This window comes from Meriones unguiculatus, chromosome 21 (genome assembly GCF_030254825.1).
Source record: "Meriones unguiculatus strain TT.TT164.6M chromosome 21, Bangor_MerUng_6.1, whole genome shotgun sequence".
In the NCBI taxonomy this organism is placed as follows: domain Eukaryota; kingdom Metazoa; phylum Chordata; class Mammalia; order Rodentia; family Muridae; genus Meriones; species Meriones unguiculatus.
The window spans coordinates 17,608,935-17,630,422 of record NC_083368.1 but is presented as its reverse complement, the minus strand read 5'-3'; the positions used below and the strand labels follow the sequence as shown (position 1 = coordinate 17,630,422).

The 21,488-nt window shown below is 38.6% G+C and overlaps 1 protein-coding gene across 7 annotated transcripts in view; it reads right to left on the bottom strand.

Annotated features, from left to right (window-relative positions):
• Positions 1-21,488, bottom strand: part of Srpk2 (SRSF protein kinase 2) — a 184,808-nt gene that overhangs the window by 116,531 nt on the left and 46,789 nt on the right. For 4 of the 7 annotated variants that reach the window (XR_009588203.1, XM_060373926.1, XM_060373925.1 and 1 more), the window contains exon 3: positions 3,469-3,532. The exons of 1 other annotated variant lie outside the window; for it this stretch is intronic. Coding sequence is in view for 5 of the 6 variants with exons in the window: in XM_060373926.1 (XP_060229909.1) it covers positions 3,469-3,532 (64 nt within the window). In the remaining variant the exon portion in view is untranslated. Of the gene's footprint in view, positions 1-2,874; positions 2,907-3,468; positions 3,719-21,488 lie in introns of those variants that run through there. 2 more of the 7 variants (XM_021644387.2, XM_060373928.1) reach the window with 2 other exon arrangements.

Below are 21,488 nucleotides of genomic sequence, written 5' to 3'. Positions count from 1 at the left end.
CCCTCATCCTATTAACAAGTAGTATCTGGTTCAATTCCCAGCACCAACAACCAGCCAACCAACAGGAGAAATGTTATCTAGGTTGTTTAGTAACTGCTACCCTTTTCAGAGCTTTGATTACTATTCCTCCTCTTTACCACATGTTCTACTCCATAAACTCCAAAAGAGCTACAACAAGAATAAAGCAAAAGAGAAGAAAAAAAAAAAAAAAAGATGAAAGCTTAACTTTTGCTATTCGCTATTAGTTTATTATACTAAAATAGGAGTAAACAAAAAGATAAACTGTGTCTAAGCACGATCACTACCCTGTTAACAAATCAATGTGTTCATTCATTCAGCAAGCACTCAATTAAAAAAAGAATTATCTGTAGTAGGACTTATTCCTGGAACCTCCAGAAGGCACTCTTGCAGCAGATGTCCCCTCTTAACTGGCCACAACACTCATCACTTGTTTTTTTAATTTATCACTCATTCAATAACATTGTCTGCTATTAATGTTTAAAAGGTAAGCTGAAATTTTCTTCTCTCTTCATAACACAACATATAAAACTAACCAGCAGCTGAGCTATGCAGCGACTCTGGCCTGTGAGCAGCCTTCCCAAATGGAGCATGTGTACTGCACATCTTATCTACTGGGTTCCGTTCTTACGGATCTCCACTCTATCATCTGAGCTACATGCGTAACTGTAAAATTAATTTCAAGAACTACTGTGATGTGTTAGTGGTCTGTATTATCTAAACAAACTCCAGTATAATTTTACTTTGAACTAATAATATTTTTAGTGAAAGAGTCCTCCAATGTCTATAAACTTAAACTAAGTTGATTTTTTTACACTTTTCTCATCTTAGAAAAGTATATGAACAAAAAGCCAATACTAGCTTTCATAAAACAAGCCTTTTCTAGATAATGGTTTGAAAGTGTAAGATCAAGGGATTAAAAACACCGCACAGATTCCATACCTACTATGCTTCTTATTCAGAAGCAGGGTCTCTATCAAGAGCTCTGTCAGAACGTCCATCTAAACTGCAGGGACAGCGCTGACCAAGTACAGGAATGACACCTTCTGGTGTCAACACAGCTGAAGAGCTTCTCCCTCTGTGGACAAAGAAACCAGGTTTCTCTGCACTACGTACTGATTGGCATCTAAAACCCTGACACTAAGAAAATCTCAAGGATCTCAAACACTTCAGGTTACTATGTCTAAGACCATAAGCCATTTCTTTTTCTTTTTTTTTAATCAAAAGTTTTTTTTTAAATCAAATAAAATATTTTTAAATATAATAACTGATGAACAAGAATTGAAAACTGTGATGAATGCTGTATGGAAGTATAAGGTATTACACCCTGGACAAGACACAGTGATATTAGATAATGAACTTTTTACGCTTGAGGTTATCTTTTACATATTTCTCCTAAATCAGCAATTCTCAACCTGTGGGTCATAACCCCTTTTCACAGGGATTGCCCAAGACCATCATAGATATTCACATTATGATTCATAACAGTAGCAAAATTACAGTTATGAGTAGCAACAAAAATAATTTTATGGTTGGGGGTTATCACAACCTGAAGGAACTGTATTTGAGGGTCAAAGCATTTAAGAAGGTTGAAAACTACTGTTTTAAATAAATTAAATTAGAAAGTCAAATGACACAGCTTTAATGAAATGGAGAAAAGGGGCATTCTGTTTTAATATTTAATTAGACAGCATTCATGCTTACAAAGTATGGCACTGATGCATAAATCATGCTCACCACCTAAGTGAGAATGTCACAATTGCCTAATTTAACTCTAAGCGCCCACTGACATCAACAAGGCAAGCTCCAGTAAGCCGTGCAGAAGGCCATCCTCACAGCACTTAGTTTCTAAGCATTGTAATTATGACAACACGTGTTCTCTTTTCTTTCAAATAACAACAGCCTAAGTAAAGAACACTATGAAAATATTTGAGTATTTTTTTATAGAATTAGTCAGGAAAAAATTTATTCATTCCTAACTTGTTTCTGAAAAATATTCATCCACTGTGTTCATCCCTCAATTTACCAATAAAGAATTCATTCTAAAGGATACGTAATTATTGCCGTCATTTCCTTAAGCACACTCCTCATACAAAACACTACAGCTTCCACTTGGACCTGACTCACACCCCTACCGTCTACTGTTCCCATCACCACCATTTTTCTGGCAGGATAGTCACAAGGCTGAAGGTTCAGTTAACAGAATGATTGAAATCAGGTGGCTAGCCACAAACAAGAAGTTAGAAGGGTCAAGAAAAATAAACCAAACCACTTTAGTTACTTTTTATTTTCAATCTCTAAAGTAGTTACATCTTCATTTGTTCCTGAAGCTGTAACCAAAAGCTTTTCCCCTAATAATACTAGTAAGTCAATTTTGCCATGGAGGACCATCTAGTTTCTGTTTTTGATTTAGCAATATTTTTCCTGTATCATTTCCTTACCACCAAGTAATTTTCCACATTATTTTCCTAAATTTTCAATCTATCAACAACAAAGCTCTAAAAATTAACCCTTGGAAAGATAAATCAATATGGCTTAAACACAATTGTCAACATTAACTATAACTGATCAGACAAGCAAAAGAAAAGGTAGCCATCAACTCTTTGCCCAAGAATCTCAATTTAAAATATTCTGAATACATATTATATACACACACTTTTAATAAACAAGTGAACACAGAATTTACTTATTAAAATAGGGAACTTTAGTCTCAACGTTTACAGCAGATAAAAATGTCTTAGTTTTGCTTAAAAGGCAAAATAGTAGTTTCATGAAATTTCTCCTTACAGGTATAATCATATGAATGACAGTTAAAATAATTGCTTTAAAAATACTTCTGAGTCATGTTGTCCTTACCTGCAGGCATGAACCATTACTGCATGCAGTGACTGTTCCACTGCCTAGCACAGACTTGAAGAAACATCATATCTCTTTTTCAGAATGTGACTAATCTGTGGGCTTGCAATTCCTAAGCTATGTACAAATGGCACTCCCTTTGTTCATTAAAAAAAAAAAAAGATAATACTTATTACAGTAAAAAAAAAAAAATCAACTATGCTTAAGCTAGATATTTACAAATAACCTTGGAAATTCTATGTAGCAGCCACCTCAAAACATAAGAACAAAAATCTTATAATAGTTCCTTTAAAAACGCAAGATTTTTCTCAGTTAAATTATTTTTTCAGCTTTCAGCAGCCGTCACACACAAACCAGCGCTCTGATGTGTTATGGTGTGCATGCTGCAGCTGATTAGACCGACTGTTTTTCTAAAAAAAATCAATTTCCCTTCGCAAAGCAGAACAGCTTGCCCAAATACACATCTTCAATACAGCACAATGCCAGCATGCAGTACAATACGTTATATAGCAAACTTGACAAGGAAAAATATGTCCTGTTTGCTTCTTAGCAATGCTACACCATTAATTGTTCATGCAAGAGATGTAGCTGTACCTTTCTGAAGAGGACGACTTCTCAGAGTTAACTGACATCAGCAGCTCAATCTTCTGCTTGATTTCTGGAAAAATCAGAAAATATTCACAACCAAGATTGCCCGCCCTTGCTTACAAGCCTTATATCAAGAGATTTTTCTTCTCTAATCCCTTTTGTTCAGAATGAGGCCACAAGATTCACAGTACTTCAGTTAGGACTCCGATTCAATGGTGCTATAAAGGGAAAAAGCTCCAGAGGCACCAGGCCCTGCTAAACTATGCACATGACTGTTTATGAAAGCAGGAAGTACCATTTCTTTTAAGCAGAGGGGTGTCCTTTTTCTTTTTAAGGTGGAACTACCCCGCTCTATAAAAGGTCTCAAAATAAACAAATTACAACACAAACATGAAATGCTAACATCTAAACTCAGTACATACTAAATAATTTAAGATCCTAAGTTACAATGTTTCAGTCTGCAACAAACAGCTATGCAACCCCTGGCTGCTTCTATTTGATTAGCCCTAAAAAATATGGCTCAGTGAATCATTTTTGTCACTTAAGAATGAAATATTAAACCAAAACCCCAATTCAATGATTAAAATACGCTTAATCTCTGTTCTATTTTCCTGATTGTTTTTAATTAAGGCTACACATAGTATCTAGTCCCTAACGCTTTTAGAAAGAGACTTGTTTTACACCTTAGTTTCCCCTCCTCCTTCACAGTGCACAAGTGAACAGCAACACCCAGGTACCGAGCAGAGATGATATTCTCGTCCTTTTAGGAAAGGACTGGCAACGCCACCTACATCACAAATTTAAGTTCAATTTAATTAAAAGATGGTTGCTGGAACCACATTGGATAGGAGAAGGACTTAAAGGGAAGAATAAAAAGAACAGAGCAAAAGCAAAGGCAGAGGAAAAATAGAGCACAGTCGATTAAACACACCAACTAGCCGAAGGCTGACAATTCCAAGAAGTAAAACCTAGTTATTATTTCACGTGAAGCGCTGCTTTTTCTTCTATTCCTAAAAGTATTTTAACTGTGTTTTTTAAATTGCACTATACTTTTATAATAAAAAGTTCACATACTAAAAATAAATCATACACGGAGAAACCTTGCCTCACAAAAACCAAAAAAATAAGTAAATAAACAAATATTAAAAGAAAACTGCATTACTGGAACACTATAAGGTCCGAGAACGTCAAAGCATACCTCAATAATTGGGGCTAGGGGTATGTACACATGTCTGCGCACACGAGTGTGTGTTTGTGTGTGTGTGTCTACACTAATAAAATTAAAATATGAAGAAATAGAAAGAAAAAATAAAAACTAGTTGCTGCATAAAATAAAACAGAGTAGGAAAACTCTTTCCCAGTCTTGTTAAGAGTTTCCTAATTTAAGCATGTCTCCTCATCCCATGGACAGTATAAAATTAGTTAAACTGGTATAATAATACAGCTTACCTTGAAAATTCTGAGGTGAGTAACAGCCCAGCACAAGGGGCCACAGAGAGACTGCTCAGTAAAGGATCCCCCATTTCAAAAGGAGAAATGCCTCTGCTGGGGACTCAGAAACACTTTTTCATTTCAAAACCCATGGGACCTTCAGCAAACTGATTACACTATCTAAAGCCTGTCTTTCCTTATCAATAAAACAAACAACTATTACTACTTGACAGGCTAGTCTGGACAAAGAACTAGATAATCCATGCAGAGCTCAGAAAGAACACACACAACCCGTGCTCCCCACTGGCTAGCAAAGCACAGCGCCCCCTCAATAAATATTTACTGAAGGAGCTTATGAGGTACAGGCCTCTCTACTTTCTTCGTGTTTGTGTAATTTTGCACAAACTTCTCCTTTACACTTAACTCTTACTTCTCCTTTTTATTACCAAACTTCAACATGTATTTTTTAATCCGTATGTCACTGTGCGTCGACATTAACCTCACTCTGTATCTCAGGCTCCCTACATTCTTTTGACTGCATGTTTCAGAATGAAATTGTACTTGAACCACCTTCACCATGACAATATCTTGTTGCAAAAAAAAAAAAAAAAAAATTGTAAGTTCTTACTTCAGTATGTCTTTTTTTTTTTTTTTCTTTTTTTTGTTAGTTCAAGGTAAAAACTATTTTAAGACTGTGGAGCCAACCAGCATTGTGGCAACACAAGAAAGGGTTTCCAATATTCCTTTCACATTTTCTCCAAATCATGAAGATTTGTGTGGTTCCAGAAAAACTGAAAGATTCAGGATTGATCATAAACTCTGCGTGATGGCCAGACCTTGGAAGGCAGCCAGGCATGGTGATACAAGCCTCTAACTCAGCAGTTGGAGGCAGAGGCAGATAGATCTCTATGAATTCAAAGACAGCCTAGAACAAAGCAAGTTTCCAAGGCTATGACACAGAGAAACCTGGGGGTGGGTGAGTAGCGTCCAAAAACAAGAAAACTTCCGGAGTAGGATCTGAAACTACACCTTTTCTGCAATTAAACCAGTCCTCTCACTAATGTCTGTGTTAATCTTCACTTTCCTCCAGCGTACTTCACAACAGTGTCTTCTCGCATCTAACGTGGTTTAAAACCCAACCTGCTTTTACCAGCACCTTTTAAAACACTATGGCCCACAAGCAGCCTTACAACCTAGTAAATACTGATTTCTTCAACCGTCAGCCTTCATTTGTATTTCTATACCAATGATATGCCAATGATTGTTGTTTTTTAAGTTCATCAACCTGGGGCTGCCTTGATGGCTGAGCAGATAAAAAAGGCACCTGCCATTAAAGCTGACTTCCTAAGTTCAATCCTCAGGACTCACGTAGGCAGAAGAAGAGATCAATTCCAGAAAGCAGCCCTCTAACTTCCACACATGAACGATGACATACACAGAACGCCGTGAATGCAAAATGCGTAAATATATTTGTAAAAATTAAAAAATAAAGTCCATCAACCTGATTGCTTTCCTTCAGGCTTTGTCTGCTTCCCTGTGTTACATATCTACACACTGCACTCAAAATGCTCCACAGTACTACAATCAGCTCCTTACACCTCTGATCCTTTAATTCATCATTTGGCATGGGTCCGTAACCCTGTTTCTACTCACACCATAAAATTATGCTTCTTTACCTCACACAGAAAATAAGTATTTATTTTAGTTTTTACATAAAATTATAGGAGGATATAAGTTTTACTGTCTCATCCTCCAAAATAGTGGGGTCAGACTTTATTCTTTAAATGCTTTTACTTCTGTAATTCTCTGGAAGTCTAAATCCTTCACGTGCTTGTCATTTCCCACACAATTCTTTTTTCTTTTTTTGGAAACAGGGTGTCTCTGTGTAGCCTGGCTGTCCTCCTCAGCCTTCTCTGAAGTCTTTTACAATGTAGGTCTATCAGACCTTATACCAACTGAAATCTCGCCACTGCTAATTAGCTTTCTTGATTAAAAGAGGTGGTCTGTGATACCACACTCTTCGCATACATATATTACCTTATATACCAAATCAAAGAAACACGCTGGGCAGCCAAAATGGCTTGGTAGGTAAAAGTGCATGTTGTGCAAGCCTGAAAACCTAAGTTGGGTCCCCGGAACTCGTGTAAGGGTAGAAGAGAATTTCACAAAATTGTCTTCTGATCTTCACATACATGCCATGGCATGTGCATCCCACCTTCCAGCACATACACAATGTGCAACACACACAAATAAAGAAGTCCAAAAAATTTTAAGGAAAAAAAGTCTCCCCTTGTTTGTTTTCTGAGACAGGGTGTCTGGAGAACTGGGCTTGAACTTGTGAAGTGCTCAGGATTGAACCTCAGGTGTCCAGCACTCTAGGCAAGCATTCTACCAACTTAGCTCCACCCCTAACCTCTACAGTCACACTGTTGTATCCACAGCCTACAAAAGCTTGCCTCCTTCCACCTACCTCTTAGATACCATTTTTGCTTGTATCTTAAAAGTTACTGAGATTGCTTGTAAGGATTTAACTCTTTAATGCCCTTCATCTCTAGCATTTCTATTTCATAACGCAGAGGTTCAAAACTCTTACTCATTCAGAACTAGGTACAGTGTGAAGAACTGTGACCAGAAACATACAAGAAAAAAGATGATGCAATTACTCTAGGAGAAAAACCAGGCAGCCCTAATCCTCTTGAGAACCCTAATAACAAAGACAGCAGAAGAAACAACAGGGGTGCCATAAACATGAGATGCTCCTGTCAATTCCATCACAAACCTAACATGAGGCCCTTGACTTTTGTAATACTGTAAATTAGAATATAGTGCTTCCTAGATGCTAACAAAAACTTTCACTTGACAAATTCTTTACATGGCCAACCGTAAACCTGATTTTATTGGATTTTATGTTTAAGATAGATTTTTTTAAATGTTTTTACTTTGTGTATACAGGTATTTTGTCTGTATGTCTAGGTGCCACGTTTATGCCTAGTACCCACAGAGGTCAGAAGAGGGAATGGAATTCCTTGAAACTGATGCTTGAGAATAATTACCACACACTGAACACCATAAACAATAAAGCGGCTTACGTAATGTACAAAAATACCCTTCATCACAATTTCACTGTTGTGTTGTTACACAACTAACCAAGTTTCATTTAATATGCAAATGTGTGTCAAGAAACTGTTCACAGGGGCTGGAGGGATGGCTCAGTGGTTGAGAGCACTGTCTGCTCTTCCAAAGGACCCGGATTCAATTCCCAGCACCCACATGGCAGCTCACAACCGTCTATAACTCAAGTTCCACTGGATCAGACTCCCTCACACAAACATACAGGCAAGACAAACACCAGTGCATATTAAATAAATAAAACTTAAAAAAAGAAAAACAAAACTGTTCATTTAAAAAAAAATAAAGTTTGTCAGACAGTGGTGGTACACGCTTTTAGTCCCAGCGCTCAGAAGGCAGAGGTGGGGAGTTCTTTATGAGTTCCAGGACAGCCAGAGCTGTTACACAGAGAGAAACCCCCGTCTCAAAAAAAAAAAGAAAAAGAAAAAGAAAAGAAAAAAAGTTTTTTCAGTGAATATTTTCCAGTTGTAACAAATTTTGCTCAATAAAAATAAGCTTATCTTTGGGATTTTAATTCTTTTTTTTTCCAAAAATAAATTTCTTTTTTTTTTAAAGATATATTTATTTATTATTTATACAGATACCTGCCTGCACACCAGATCTCACGATAGATGGTTATGAGCCACCATGTGGTTGCTGGGAATTGAACTCGGGACCTTTGGAAGAACAGTGGGTGTTCTTAACCTCTGAGCCATCTCTCCAGCCCAAAAATAAATTTCTAATATCACCTTTCTTTAAAGTAGCCTTTGCTGCAGAGCTAGGGAGGGTCCAGTTGCTAATGTGGTCTGCATATGAAGACCAGAATTGGGATCCACGGACTTACTGCGTGAAAAGCAAGGCTTGCCTTTAATTCCAATGCTGAAATCAGTGAGAGACTGTATCTCAAAAAAGAAAGAAAGAAAGAAAGAAAGAAAGAAAGAAAGAAAGAAAGAAAGAAAGAAAGAAAGAAAGAAAGAAAGAAAGAAAGAAAGAAACAAGGTAGAGAAGTGATGCAGAGGACAGACACCTGTGGCCCCCACACCTATATACTCACAGTCATGGACACATAGGGTGGGTGCATTACACCTCGACAGGATGAACGAGATGTTACATTAAACTTAAATGAGACAGAAACGAAGGGGGTGATGGGGACAGGGGCAGAAGGAAGAGTCTTGCCCCTGTTAGGTTTCTTTTTTGTTTTAAAATTATCACACTTTATCTATTTTGTTTGTTTAGATTTGGTGATGTGAATGCCGGGGTGTCCCTGCGGAAGTCAGGGGTATAAGCAGAAGAAATGCTAGCATTAGAGAAAGGATTTTATGCTGGTTTTTGAAAAGTGACCCAGACACATCAAATGTTAATCCCTAGTCTTTCCCACCCCAAGAAAGAAGATGTGGTGGTAAAAAGCCATGCAGCAAAAAGACAACCTAGGAGCCATATCACTAGGTCTAAATGCTGCAAAGGTAAATTAAAACCCACCCTTCATCAGTCAGTGTTTAGGTGTTGTGGAATTAAGAACTAAATATGAAATGTAATGCCTAAGAACAGAGCTGGTGTTCGCCTCATTGTCACTGCTCTCTGTCAGCAGTGAGGTGTAAGGAAACAGTCATAGGTTTCTCACCACAGCCAAAGTCATGAATAGTTAATCCTGTCTCTCTCGCACCAGAACAAAGGAACCCTGCCCCTGGTTCTGCTGGTTAAGACAGTTCTCTGATAACTAGGATCTCTTACACTCAAGGTGACAGCAAAAACTGTTGAAACCCAGTTTAACACATTTTCTGCATTACTCATACAAAATTTATTACTTATATATTCTTGACATGGTATACATTGTTTGAGAAATTACACGGAAGAACACTCCAAAAAATGAACTATTTTAACGAAGCTCTTTGTAATAGATGTTAAACAACTAAGATAATTCTCTTCTCTAATACTTGATTACAAAGTCAAACTACATCTTCTAATCATCCACAATTTTTACAAATAAAGAACTATTTATTATGGGGCTAGTAATAAAGTTCAGTGGTACAAGGCTGTGGTGTAGCATTTGAGACTCTGGATTAAGCTCCACACCCACTTAAAAAATAAAGAGGGAGGGAAGAAAGGACAGAAATCACCAAAGCAGTAATTACCCACTTTCCAACAACCCTATCAAGCCAAAACCCACTCACTCTCTCAGGCAGAAACATCATGTTAACAGGTGGCAGCACTGTTGCAAAAAGGCAACCTTAAATCCCAGCATTCAGGAAGCAGAGGCAGGCGCATCTCTGAGTTAGAAGCCATACTGCATAGCGAGTTCCAGGCCAGCCAGAGCTACATGGAACTTCAAAAACGGGGTGTGGGAGAGGGGAGAGAAATTTGTTTAAAAGAATAAGGAGGAGCAATTAAGTGTTCATAACCCCCAATTCCCATTAACTTCCATATTTTAGGGAAGGAAGATGACACAGTGTAATTTTCCAGTCTTCTGCATACATGTTCTTAGTACTAAGTACCACCCAAGCTATGTGTGACTCTGGGCAGGTGGTGCAGGGTAGTCCCAGAGACTAAGTCCTAAAGAGCACACTTCACCCCCTCAAGTAACTGCAGAAGAGTGGTTGCTATTTTGGTTGGTTGGTTTGCTTTTTTAGTCTTTTAGACAGTCCCATGTGGCCCAGTAGTCAAGGCTCACCTCCAACTCCCTATTTAGCCAAGGCACGCCTTGAACTCCGACTCTCCTCTAATGATGGTGCCACAGGTGTGTATGCCATACCATATCTATCTCAGAAAATAGGTTTTTGGTATACTTCCTATTTAAAATAAAACTCTGTGGCTGGAAAAAAATTGCTCAATATTCAAGACAAAACAACTTCATCATGACACCTCACAAAACAATGGGGGTTGCACTTGCTGCTTTTGCAAAGGACCTCAGTTCAAGTCCCAGTAATTCTATGACAGCTCAGTTATCTGTACCTCTAATTCCAGAGGATCTAATGCTCTCTTCTGGCCTCCACGACCGCCGTACACAAGTGGTGCACTTAACACATGATGGAAAAGCACTCATACAAATACATGTTTAAAAAACAAACAAACACGCTTTTATTCCAACAATTGAGAAGCTGGGGCAGGTGGATTCCTATGAGTTCAAGGCTAGCCTGGCCTATATAGCAAGTGCCAGTCCAACCAAAGTTACATAATAAGACCCCCACCACAAAACAAACAAACAAGAACAAATTTAACCAAGAAAATAGAATATTTGTGTACTGAAAACTATAAAACATGTTTTAAAGAAACCAATGACCCATAACCAAAAGATATCTGGTTGTCATAGATTTAATGATTCACTGTTATGGCATCAGGGCTGAAAAGATGGCCCAGCAGGTAAAGGAGCTTCTGCCAAACCCAACAATCTCAGCTTGCTCCCCAATCTACCTGGTGGGAAGAAACTGATATTCTGCCCACCATGCTTATGCACATGTGCCGCACATGAGCAGACACGCAGACAGACAGACAGACACACACACACACACACGCAAAATCTCAATGCTGAAAACAACAATAAAGGCAGAAACACTACTCCAATTAATCAAAAATACAATAAAATTCTTGCCAAAGCTCAAATACATAAACAGGCTAATCCTAAATTTCGTTATGTGAGAATACAGGAACAATGAATAACCTAAACAATCTAAAAAGAAACCAAGTTAATACAAAACTTCAGTGAGAAAACTAAGATGGACATAAATTTAAGTCCATGAAATAGACCTGAAAGCCCAGAAAAATCTTGGTACAATCAACCAATTTTCCACAAAGATGCCAAGATTATTCAATAGGAAAACAGCAGTCTTTTCAACAAAAGTTGTTAAACAAGTAGAGAATCTCATAGAAAAAATGAAGTTCCTACTTCATACCAAAAACTACTTTAAAATGGGCCAGCTAGATGGCTCCATGGGTGAGGTGTTTCTGCCAACACTTTCAATCAGCAACTCCTCTAAGACAGCAGAAGAGAGCTGACTCCTGAGAGCTGTCCTCTGACTTCCACACACAAACCGGTACTCATTCACAATCATGTGTACACACAACAAATGCTTACAACTTAACAGTAGATCAAAAACCTGAATAAATATAAGGACTAGGCTTATGAATTCTTGGAAAGAAACAAACATAATCTTCCTAACTGTGTACTGGGTACATCTTCTGAGACACATCATGAGAGGCAAAAGGTGAAACAGGCCCAGAGAAGCTGCTTCTGCCACAGAGCACACAGTCCTCACTTGGAGCCTCAGGCTAACTGAAAGCCTGGTATCTCTGCCTTCATTTTTGTCTTTCTGCATCCTTATTTGTAGCTAAAAACACAGAGATCAGTCACTGTGCTAAACCTGCAGTTACCTTGCATTCCCAGAAAAAAAGCCAGGAAGACAGGCTTCTTCCCAAATGACTGGTTAAACCATCACAGCAAGCCAAAATAAAAAGCCACCTTACTGTGGCGGCAGCATAAGCCCTCCTGGGACCATTTCACAGGACTGAGAACTGAGACAGTGACCACACCAAGACTATGACTGCTAAATTATGTACACGCCTTGCTTTAATTCTTCCTGTCCTTACGCCTAAAGCTTCATGTCAGCACCCTGAACATGTAGTCACACAGAATAAACTCTCCCTGCTTTTCATTATTATTTGCCTCTTACGATAACTGATCAAGTGTAGTTATTGGCTGGAATGATCCCAGTTTTACCTTAAAAACTCATTTTGCCAGGTACAGCAAACACCTTTAATGCCAGCACTCAGCAAGCAGAGGTGAATCTCTTTGAGTCTGTGACCAACCTGGTCTACAGAGCAAGTTCCAGGAAAGCCAGCAAGGCTACAGAGAGACTGTGTCTAAAATAAATACACATATAAGTATACTCTTATATACACGTATACATATATGCATTCATACATTATAAATAAATGAATGAATAACATAGGTGGGGGCCACCTGGAACCCATACAATTGAAAGAGAGAATTGACTCTGGTAAGTTGTCCTCTGACCTCCCCACATCACTTTAAATAAATAAATAAATAAATGAATGAATGAATGAATGAATGAATGAATAAATATTGGATTAAGTGGCAAACACTTATAATCCCAGCACTTTGAAGGTAGAGGTCAAAGTCATCTTCAATTAAATAATGAATTCCAGGCCAGCCTAGGCTATGACAGACCACATTAGAAAATACAAGGGAAGAAGCAGCCTATGTACCAACTGATAATTTTTGTAAATGATAAACATGTGTGTGTACATACATGTGTAAAATCATACAGAGAGAAAGAGGCTCTAGAAAAGACAATTTTACATGCTACCACATAAACCTTGAAATCATGGTTCCAAGTAGAAACATTCATCTACAAAAACATTCCTCTAGACTGGTGCTTACAAAGAAGTTTCTGCTAAAATATAAATGTTTATTTTTGAGGTATAAATATATTCTCAAAAATAATAAAAATATTATGTAATGTAATGATTGTACAACACTGGGTCTGGCTTTTAAAAAATTATTAAAGCATAGTTTTAAACAATGACAAGTCATTTTAAAATTCCCTCAAAAACAGAACAAAACAACACACAAGGTTCCAGAGCAGATCTGTGCTGCTTCGAGAACAAGAGCCCAGCAATGTGGCTCCAGAGGCCCAGATCCACAGCTGCAAGGACTAAGAAAGGCTGTGACTGGGAAAGGGGGTGGGGTAGTCAGAGAAGCCCTAACCTTGGTGATGTGGGTTATGAAAGAGAACAAAAGAATGCCCCGCCCCTCCGCCCGGCTCCCCCCTCCCACCCCCTTGTTTTATGGACAATCCAGACTTAAGCTAATTAGCTCGGTAGAGAGCTTGCCTAACAAGCCTCTACAGGAACTTCCCCAACAAGGCAAAACAGAGAGTGGTGGTGCATGGCCGCCCCTTGGAGGTGGTTTCAGACTCCAGCCTGGGCTAACATGAGACTCTGCCTTTAAAAAAAGAATGAAATGAAGCCAGATACTGGCAAAGTAAGTTCTATGCTGGCGGAAATGTAACTAAGCATAGAGTCATTACTAAAAGATTCAACAAATGAATAAAATTCAAAGCAAAATTTTTACATTTCATGTCACGCTTGAAGAAAAATATTAAACTTTATAGAACTATTTATAAAGCTTGTCAATTTGCCAAGATTCATTTTGTGTCAGTACACCCACACAGTACCCCTCAGGAATTTCACCAATTATCACCTCTCTCATTTGTAAATCTTAAAATTCTCACCTCAAATATCAGTAGTCCCTTCTATAAAAATCTTCCTCAACAGCAATAGTAAAGTCGACTTCCAAGGCTTTGCTTTTATAAGATATATCCAAGTACCACAAATACCTCAGCAAACAGTCTGCTTTGTTGTCCTGTTGTCTGAGGCTCTGGAGCATATTGGAAATTGAATGAAACTCATCAATCTTCCTGCCTCACACACCCCCCAAAATGTTGGAACACAGATATATACCATCACACCCAGCTAAGTTACTCACTGAATAATCAAATCAACAAAACCTTAAAAAGACACACACACACACACACACACACACACACCTCAGTTTTGTGATCTGGAATCAACATGGCAGAGCTGATGCTCCTTGTTATGTCTTCAGCCTTGCATTAAGTTGGTTCCCAGTCGAATAAAAACAGGCACAATGGACAGTGTAATCAGAGCTTTTACTGCCATCTAACCTTTACATTTTTGTTTGTTTGGTTTCTATTTTGGTTTTGGTTTTGTTTGTTTGGGGTTTGGGGGGGGTTCAAGATGGGGTTTCTCTGTATAGCCTTGCTTATCCTGGACTTTACAGACAAGGGCGGCCTCAAACTCACAGCTATCTGCCTGCCTGCACCTCCCTGACAGCTGGGATTAAATGAGGGCATCACCACTCTCAGCTTACCCTTTACTTGTTTACCGGTATTACCTACATAAACTAATGCTGAATGTTAAGACTAAAGCATGTCCCATTTCAAACATGTCCCTTTACTGCACAGCTTTCAAACGGACACGAGGCAAAAAGACTGCCAGCACACCATTATAAATAGTCTCTCCAAAAGGCCAATTTTCACTTTCAAATAAAATTCACAGTTTAATCAAGGTCAAAGCAATGTTCTGTTGGAATTTTGAGAGTGTTATACAGAAGGAAAAGAACAACTAAATTTTCCTGACACTGTTTTACCACAAAATGGGTAGTCATGTGGAGCTTATCCATTTGGCATTTCTAAAAAGACAAGCTTTAAAATCTAAATCCAGGCTGTGCCTTCTAATTCTATCCACAGCAGGCTCTTAAACAAACTTATCAAAGTATATGAACTTTTTAAAAAATCTAAAATTCAAGTATTGACTAAGCAGACCCCAAAGTATCAAGTATGCAACCCATGCGTATGTTTATGAAAGACATGCTACTCAGAGTCCAGGAACTCATGGCGTAAAACCTAATCTGTAGACGGAACACAGGTCTTCTATTGTTAGATCAGGAAGACCATGCTTAGGATGCTGGAGTTAGGTGCTACACAGGAAGAACACAGACCACAGAGCAGCTATTGTAACGAAGAAGTAGGTGGAAATGCCTCAAGAACCAGGAGGTAAGACATCCTGTGTGCCTTAAGCTTAGACTGAGGCAAGATGACTGATGAGGTGAAGGCAAGCTTGAACCACCACGTAGGTACGGATCCTCAGAAAGAGCAGGTGAGACCCCAGAGGAAGAGGATGATCAGGAGTTCAATATCAGCTTGGGCTATACATCAAGTTCAGCCATAAAGCAAGTCTGAGGTGAGCCTGAGCAACATGATATCCTGAAAACAGGAAAGAGAGGGAGAGGAGTGAAAGGAGAAAAATAAAGTTTACTCATGTGATCATGAATAAGGCCAGCCTGGGGTAATACTGACAGTCTGATTCCAGATAACAAATAAAAAGAAATCTAGTCTTTTATTTGGAAATAACCTTATTCCAGGCATACTGTTGTTATATATATTTCAATAATTTAACTGTCCAATGTATACACCTGGAAACTACAAATTTTAAAATGTTTTAGTGAGAAGAACTGACCACTGTGTGGAGGCAAAGTAGAATAAAGCATAAAGTACCCTCAAATGACTACCCAGCCACTCTTTGTCTCTCCACTGCTCTCACAGTGTCTTCTTATTTCCTTATCTGAGATACAGACAAAACTGCACTACCAAGGCTCAGATAGCCATATGCACATGGCAGTTCAAAGATTACCTATCTTAGCGGTAAGTCATTCTGGACTGAACACTGACATTAAATTAGATGCAAAGAGGACATAATAGGTCTACTGGCTATCTCAGAACCTTCCATCACAGGCACTGTGCTAATGTTCTCAGAACCTCTAAGTATGGCTGAAGATCGGCTTCTACACAGTGTCCCCACACTACAAAGACTATGATTTGCTCCCTGTGGCTTTCTGCCTCAATCATTACAGATGACTGTTACTATTTATGTGTCTATCCAATTGATTTATTTGCTGCAAAAACTGCAGCAGGTAATTTTAGTCTCCCATCCTATACACACCATGTTCTTCAAACTATCTGTGACACTAGCTGGGAGTCCTACTTCAGGCTCATAGTAAGAGCTCTAGTCCTTTCTCTTAAGGTTCCCACTGCTATAGCGCAGCAGCTTCTCTTGAGTATCCTGGGTCTTTCCCAAGTGAGTAATTCTCCCACCGAGGCTTTTATTATTTCAGGTCTCTCCATGTTGTGGAAAAAAAAAAAGTAACTTTTCACAAGAGTTATCTTTCAATTTGGCAAGCATTACATATCTTCATAACAATATTAGAAGCCAGACATGTGGTACACACCTGAAATCCAAGTACCTAGGAGGCTAAGGCAAGAAGATCACAAGGTCAAGGTCAGCCTAACAAAACCATCTTAACATAGCGGCTGGAGCGCCACTCAGTGGGCAGGATACTTGCTAAGAAAGAACAAGGCCCTGGGTTTGAGTCCCACTACCACAAAACAAAAATAGCCACACTGTTAAGTAACTATAAGTGTCACTCCCACTTATAGATGGGAGAGGCTAAAAGGTAATGTTGACAGCATCTAAAATCACCCAGTAAATAAGCAGCAGACCCAAAACCTAGCCCCAACTTTAACTTTCAGAGTCATTGCTGTTAATAACACTGAACTGAAATCTCTGTGGTTCAGAAATGTCAATTCCTCTCAGCAGGGAATGAATTATGTCATCTTTCTCATCAGACTACAACTATTCAACCCCACAGTGTGACACAGCACACAACAGTGCCACAGCCAAGCAAGCTGCCAAAGGGATCTACAAACCACACCTCCACCCATTTGCCCCTTGTTACAAACAACCAAGACTTTAGAAGAATGGTTGACAGACACCAGACACGATTTCAAAGAACGGAGACGGAAAGAAAGCTAACCAAAGTTTAAGCAAGAGATTTTTATCTAGCTCTACAAAGCACCAACTGAAAACTGTGGTTCATTTGTACTCATCACTGAAAATCTTCTGCTCAAAATGTTGGGTGCCAGCACTATTATTTTACAAAGTCTCAAAATTCTGCCATGAGTTCCTTCTACTCTCTCTGCGAAAGTTCTGGTAAAAATATTCACTATGGAACACACTTCCCTCTCAAAAGCTCCTATTCCTCGTGAGGCCTAATGCAAGGGTACAACTAAGAATCTAGAGTTGTTATTTTCAACCCTTCCCCCCATGGCTGATGCCTAAATTCTTCCCTAATATTCTCAGCAAATGTTGGTTTTATAATAATCTTAATTCTTTCTGGGTATGGTGATACACACCTGTAATGCAAGCACTCCAGAGGAAGACAGATACAGAAGGATTGCCAAACATTCAACACCATAGTTCAAGCTACATAGTTTAGGCCAGCCAAGACTACAAAATGAACCCTTGACACCTCCCCCTCAAAAAAGTAAAAATAAAACCAAAAACTAGATGCCAAAAAAAAAAAAAAAAAAAAAAAGGACTCACAAATGCTCTAGGGCATCCATGAAGTTAGGTCTGCCCCAACTTTCATTTTTCTTGTCCACTCTTTTGGATGCTAGCCAGGAGACAGAGAGAAAGGAAAGAGAGACTCTACTTTTTCTAGTGCTGTGGCCCACCTCACTCTCTCTGCCGCTCCCCTCCTTCCCCTTCTGCCACGCAGCTGCTTGTCCACCTTGTGGTTGAGCTTCACACTAACTCAAATGTCACGGCTTGCCTGCTCCCTTTCCCACCTTTAATGAACTTTCTCTAAAACTATTTTTAAAAATATTAATTCTTTATTCTGAACATGTATTAACCCAGTGGCTGAAACATTGAACTTATTCTAACCAAAAAGCCAACAAGTAATACTAAGCCACACTGAGTATAAAAAGCACAGTACGTGGAGACCAGCACCTGCCTACATGCCTGTGAACCCGAGTTCAATCCCCAGGGACCCGGATGATGGAAGGAGGCTCCCAAAAGTTGTACTCTAACCTCCAACCTACTCATTGTGCCATGTGTGTGCATCTCTCCCCCCGCCAAGAAAGAGAAATTAACAAAATTTTAAAGCATGTACTAAAAATTAATTGAAAATATTTTTAAAACATTTTCAATTTTTAATTAATTTAAAAATTAATTTTACTTATGTACTTTTGTTTGCTTGTTTTTTTTGAGACAGAGTTTCTCTATGTAGCCTTGGCTATCCTGAACTCACTTTGTAGACCAGGCTGGCCTCGAACTCAGAGATCCACCTGCCTCTACTTCCCAAGTGCTAAGATTAAAGGCATAGGCCACCACCACCCAGCTTCACTTTTTTTTTTTTTTTTTTTAAAGACAAGGTCTCACTATGCAGCCTTAGCTACCTCAAAGTCCCTACTTACATAGCTATTATATAACTGGCTAGCTTCAACTTCGCTATGATCCTCCTGGCCTCAACCTCCCAAAAGCCGGGGCTGACCTGACTAGTACTTACTTACTAATTTTAACATATATAACATACTAGTAAATATTAATATACAAATATATAACTTGTGACCATTTTATCACATTATTTAATAGTTCATATTGTTTTAAATTAACTATATTATTTAAAAATGGGAATAAAAAACATGACACACCAAAATTCCTATTTTTATCATACATGTATGATATTGTCTGGGGAATACTCCATTAAATTTATAATTTAAGTTATATGTACACTCAATAAACTACAATTCAGGCACAAAATAAAATGAAGTCTGGCATATGCTACAATATGGATTAAACATGAAAATATAAGTAAAATAAGCCACAAACAAAAGAACAAATATTATTACTGAACTCCACTTGTGTGTAGTATATGGAATAAGAAAATTCCATAGAGACAAGAAATGAGATCAAGGTTGGAAGGGGAAATACAGAGTATTGTTTGATGGTTACAGGATTTGTTTAGATGATGCTAGGAATTTTCTGGAAACGGTATTCATGTCACAACAATTTTAATATACTTAATGCCACCAACTGATGTATTCTAGAATGGTCAGGATGGTTAAAGTTCTGAGTTATGTATGGTAACCACATTTATAATTAACACATGTGGCTTATAGGATATTTCTAGTAGATATACCATTCCATATGTCAAGCCCAGATGCCACAAGCAAGGCAGCCAAAGAGAAGAACAAATACTAACCTAAATTTTCAGAACAGAGGACATATACATTGCTGATAAACACATTCATAGTTTTGTTGGATATCTCTAATGAACCCAAGACAAATTACCCCCACAAGGAGAAAGAACATTTTCTCCTACTGAAGAATGGACTAAAGAGCACCAGAATATTTTAGGCAATTTATCCCACAAGTGCTTTTTAACAAGCATCTTCAGAATTACCCTTAACTAAAACACAATCAGCTTTGTGCTAAGGGTGCTTGTGTGTATAAATGACACATAATTCTACCAAAGTAATACGGTTGACAGAGAAGCAAACACGATGTTCTTTTGACTGACAATCAACTCTGCATACAAGTTGCTGTATGGACTTTTTATTTTACTTGTATGATCACCAGGGGTAGGTCACATGACAAGTACTTACAGTCCACTTCCTTACATCTTCACAAACATTAGAAATGGTCAGTTTCTTTGTATTTTAGCAGTTCTAAAATATACTTAAATACTTAACATACCTCAGCTCTCATCCTTAACAACTGGCATAAGCATCTTTCATGTGCTCATCTTTACTAAAGGTTGTTCATTCCAGTTTTTTTTAAATGATTTGATTACTTTTATCTTTTATGTTTTGTATGTATGTGTGTCTGTGTGAGGGTGTCTGATCCCCTGGAACTAAAGACAGGTATGAGCTACCATGTGGGTGCTGGGAATTGAACCTAGATCCTCTGAAAGAACAGCCAGTGCCTTAAATCACTGAGCCATCTCTTCAGCCGTTCATTCCATCTCATTGTATTTTATTTTGATTTCTCAAGGCAAGGTTTCTCTGTGTAACCCTGGCTGTATAGAACTCAGTTTGCAGGCCAAACAAGCTCTGTGAGCTTCTAACTCACAGAGATCCACCTGCCACTGCCTCCCAAGTGCTGGGACTAAAGGCATATACCACCACCTCTCAACAACTTGTTCTATTTTAGAATTTATGTTTTTCTTCTTGTTGGGAGTTTCAAAGATATTTATATAATATACCTAAGTCTCTCCTCTCTTTCTACCAGTTTGTGACTTCTCTTTTATGTCACAAATATCTCTCAAAGAGCAGTTAGTCTTTGGGAGAGGTCGTTTGTCTTTTTTTTTTAAGGTTTTTCAATTTTTATTTTCTGTTCAAAGAGCTAGCAAGACTCTCTCTCACTGGTTGGATGGTACTGAATAATCCACTCTAGGAAGGTCACTTATTCTGACATAATCAAGTCTATGTCCTTTGTGTACGGACGGAAAGCAAGGCTGCAAGCAGGCACATGTTCCACCGGTATTTCTAGATCAGACAGTTTCAACAGGCGCAGCAGGAGCAGGACCCCTGGCTGAACTTTCTCAGGCCACTCCAGCAGAGCTTTCGGGTACCCATACATACTGCCTTCAAAAGGCTAGTTTTGTTTTCTTTCTTGAGACAAGGGTCTCACCCTGAAGGCCTGGTTAGGCTGGAACTCAGGGCAATCTTCCTCCCAAGTGCTGAAACTGAAAACAGAATTTTTAGGGCCACAGCCTCAGCAAGCCCCAACAGAGGATGCTGGCTACATTCAATATGCAAATTAAAGACTAGTGATGGAAAGGAAAGAGAAAACATTTATTTAGTGTAGCCACAGGGGAAAGAAATGCATAAAAGGGCCCAGTTACTAAGCCCATCTTTCAGGTATTGACATGAGCTTTGGCTTAAAAACAGAGAACTGAGCCACAGGACAAGAAGTATTCTTAACTAAGTAACCTTCGTCTAGGTCATCACGGTCACTGTCTATAAATTATTAACATTAATCACTGTTATCACCTGAAAGGACTGATCTGGCTCCATTTGCCTTCTTGGAGAAAGAGGCTGTGTTTT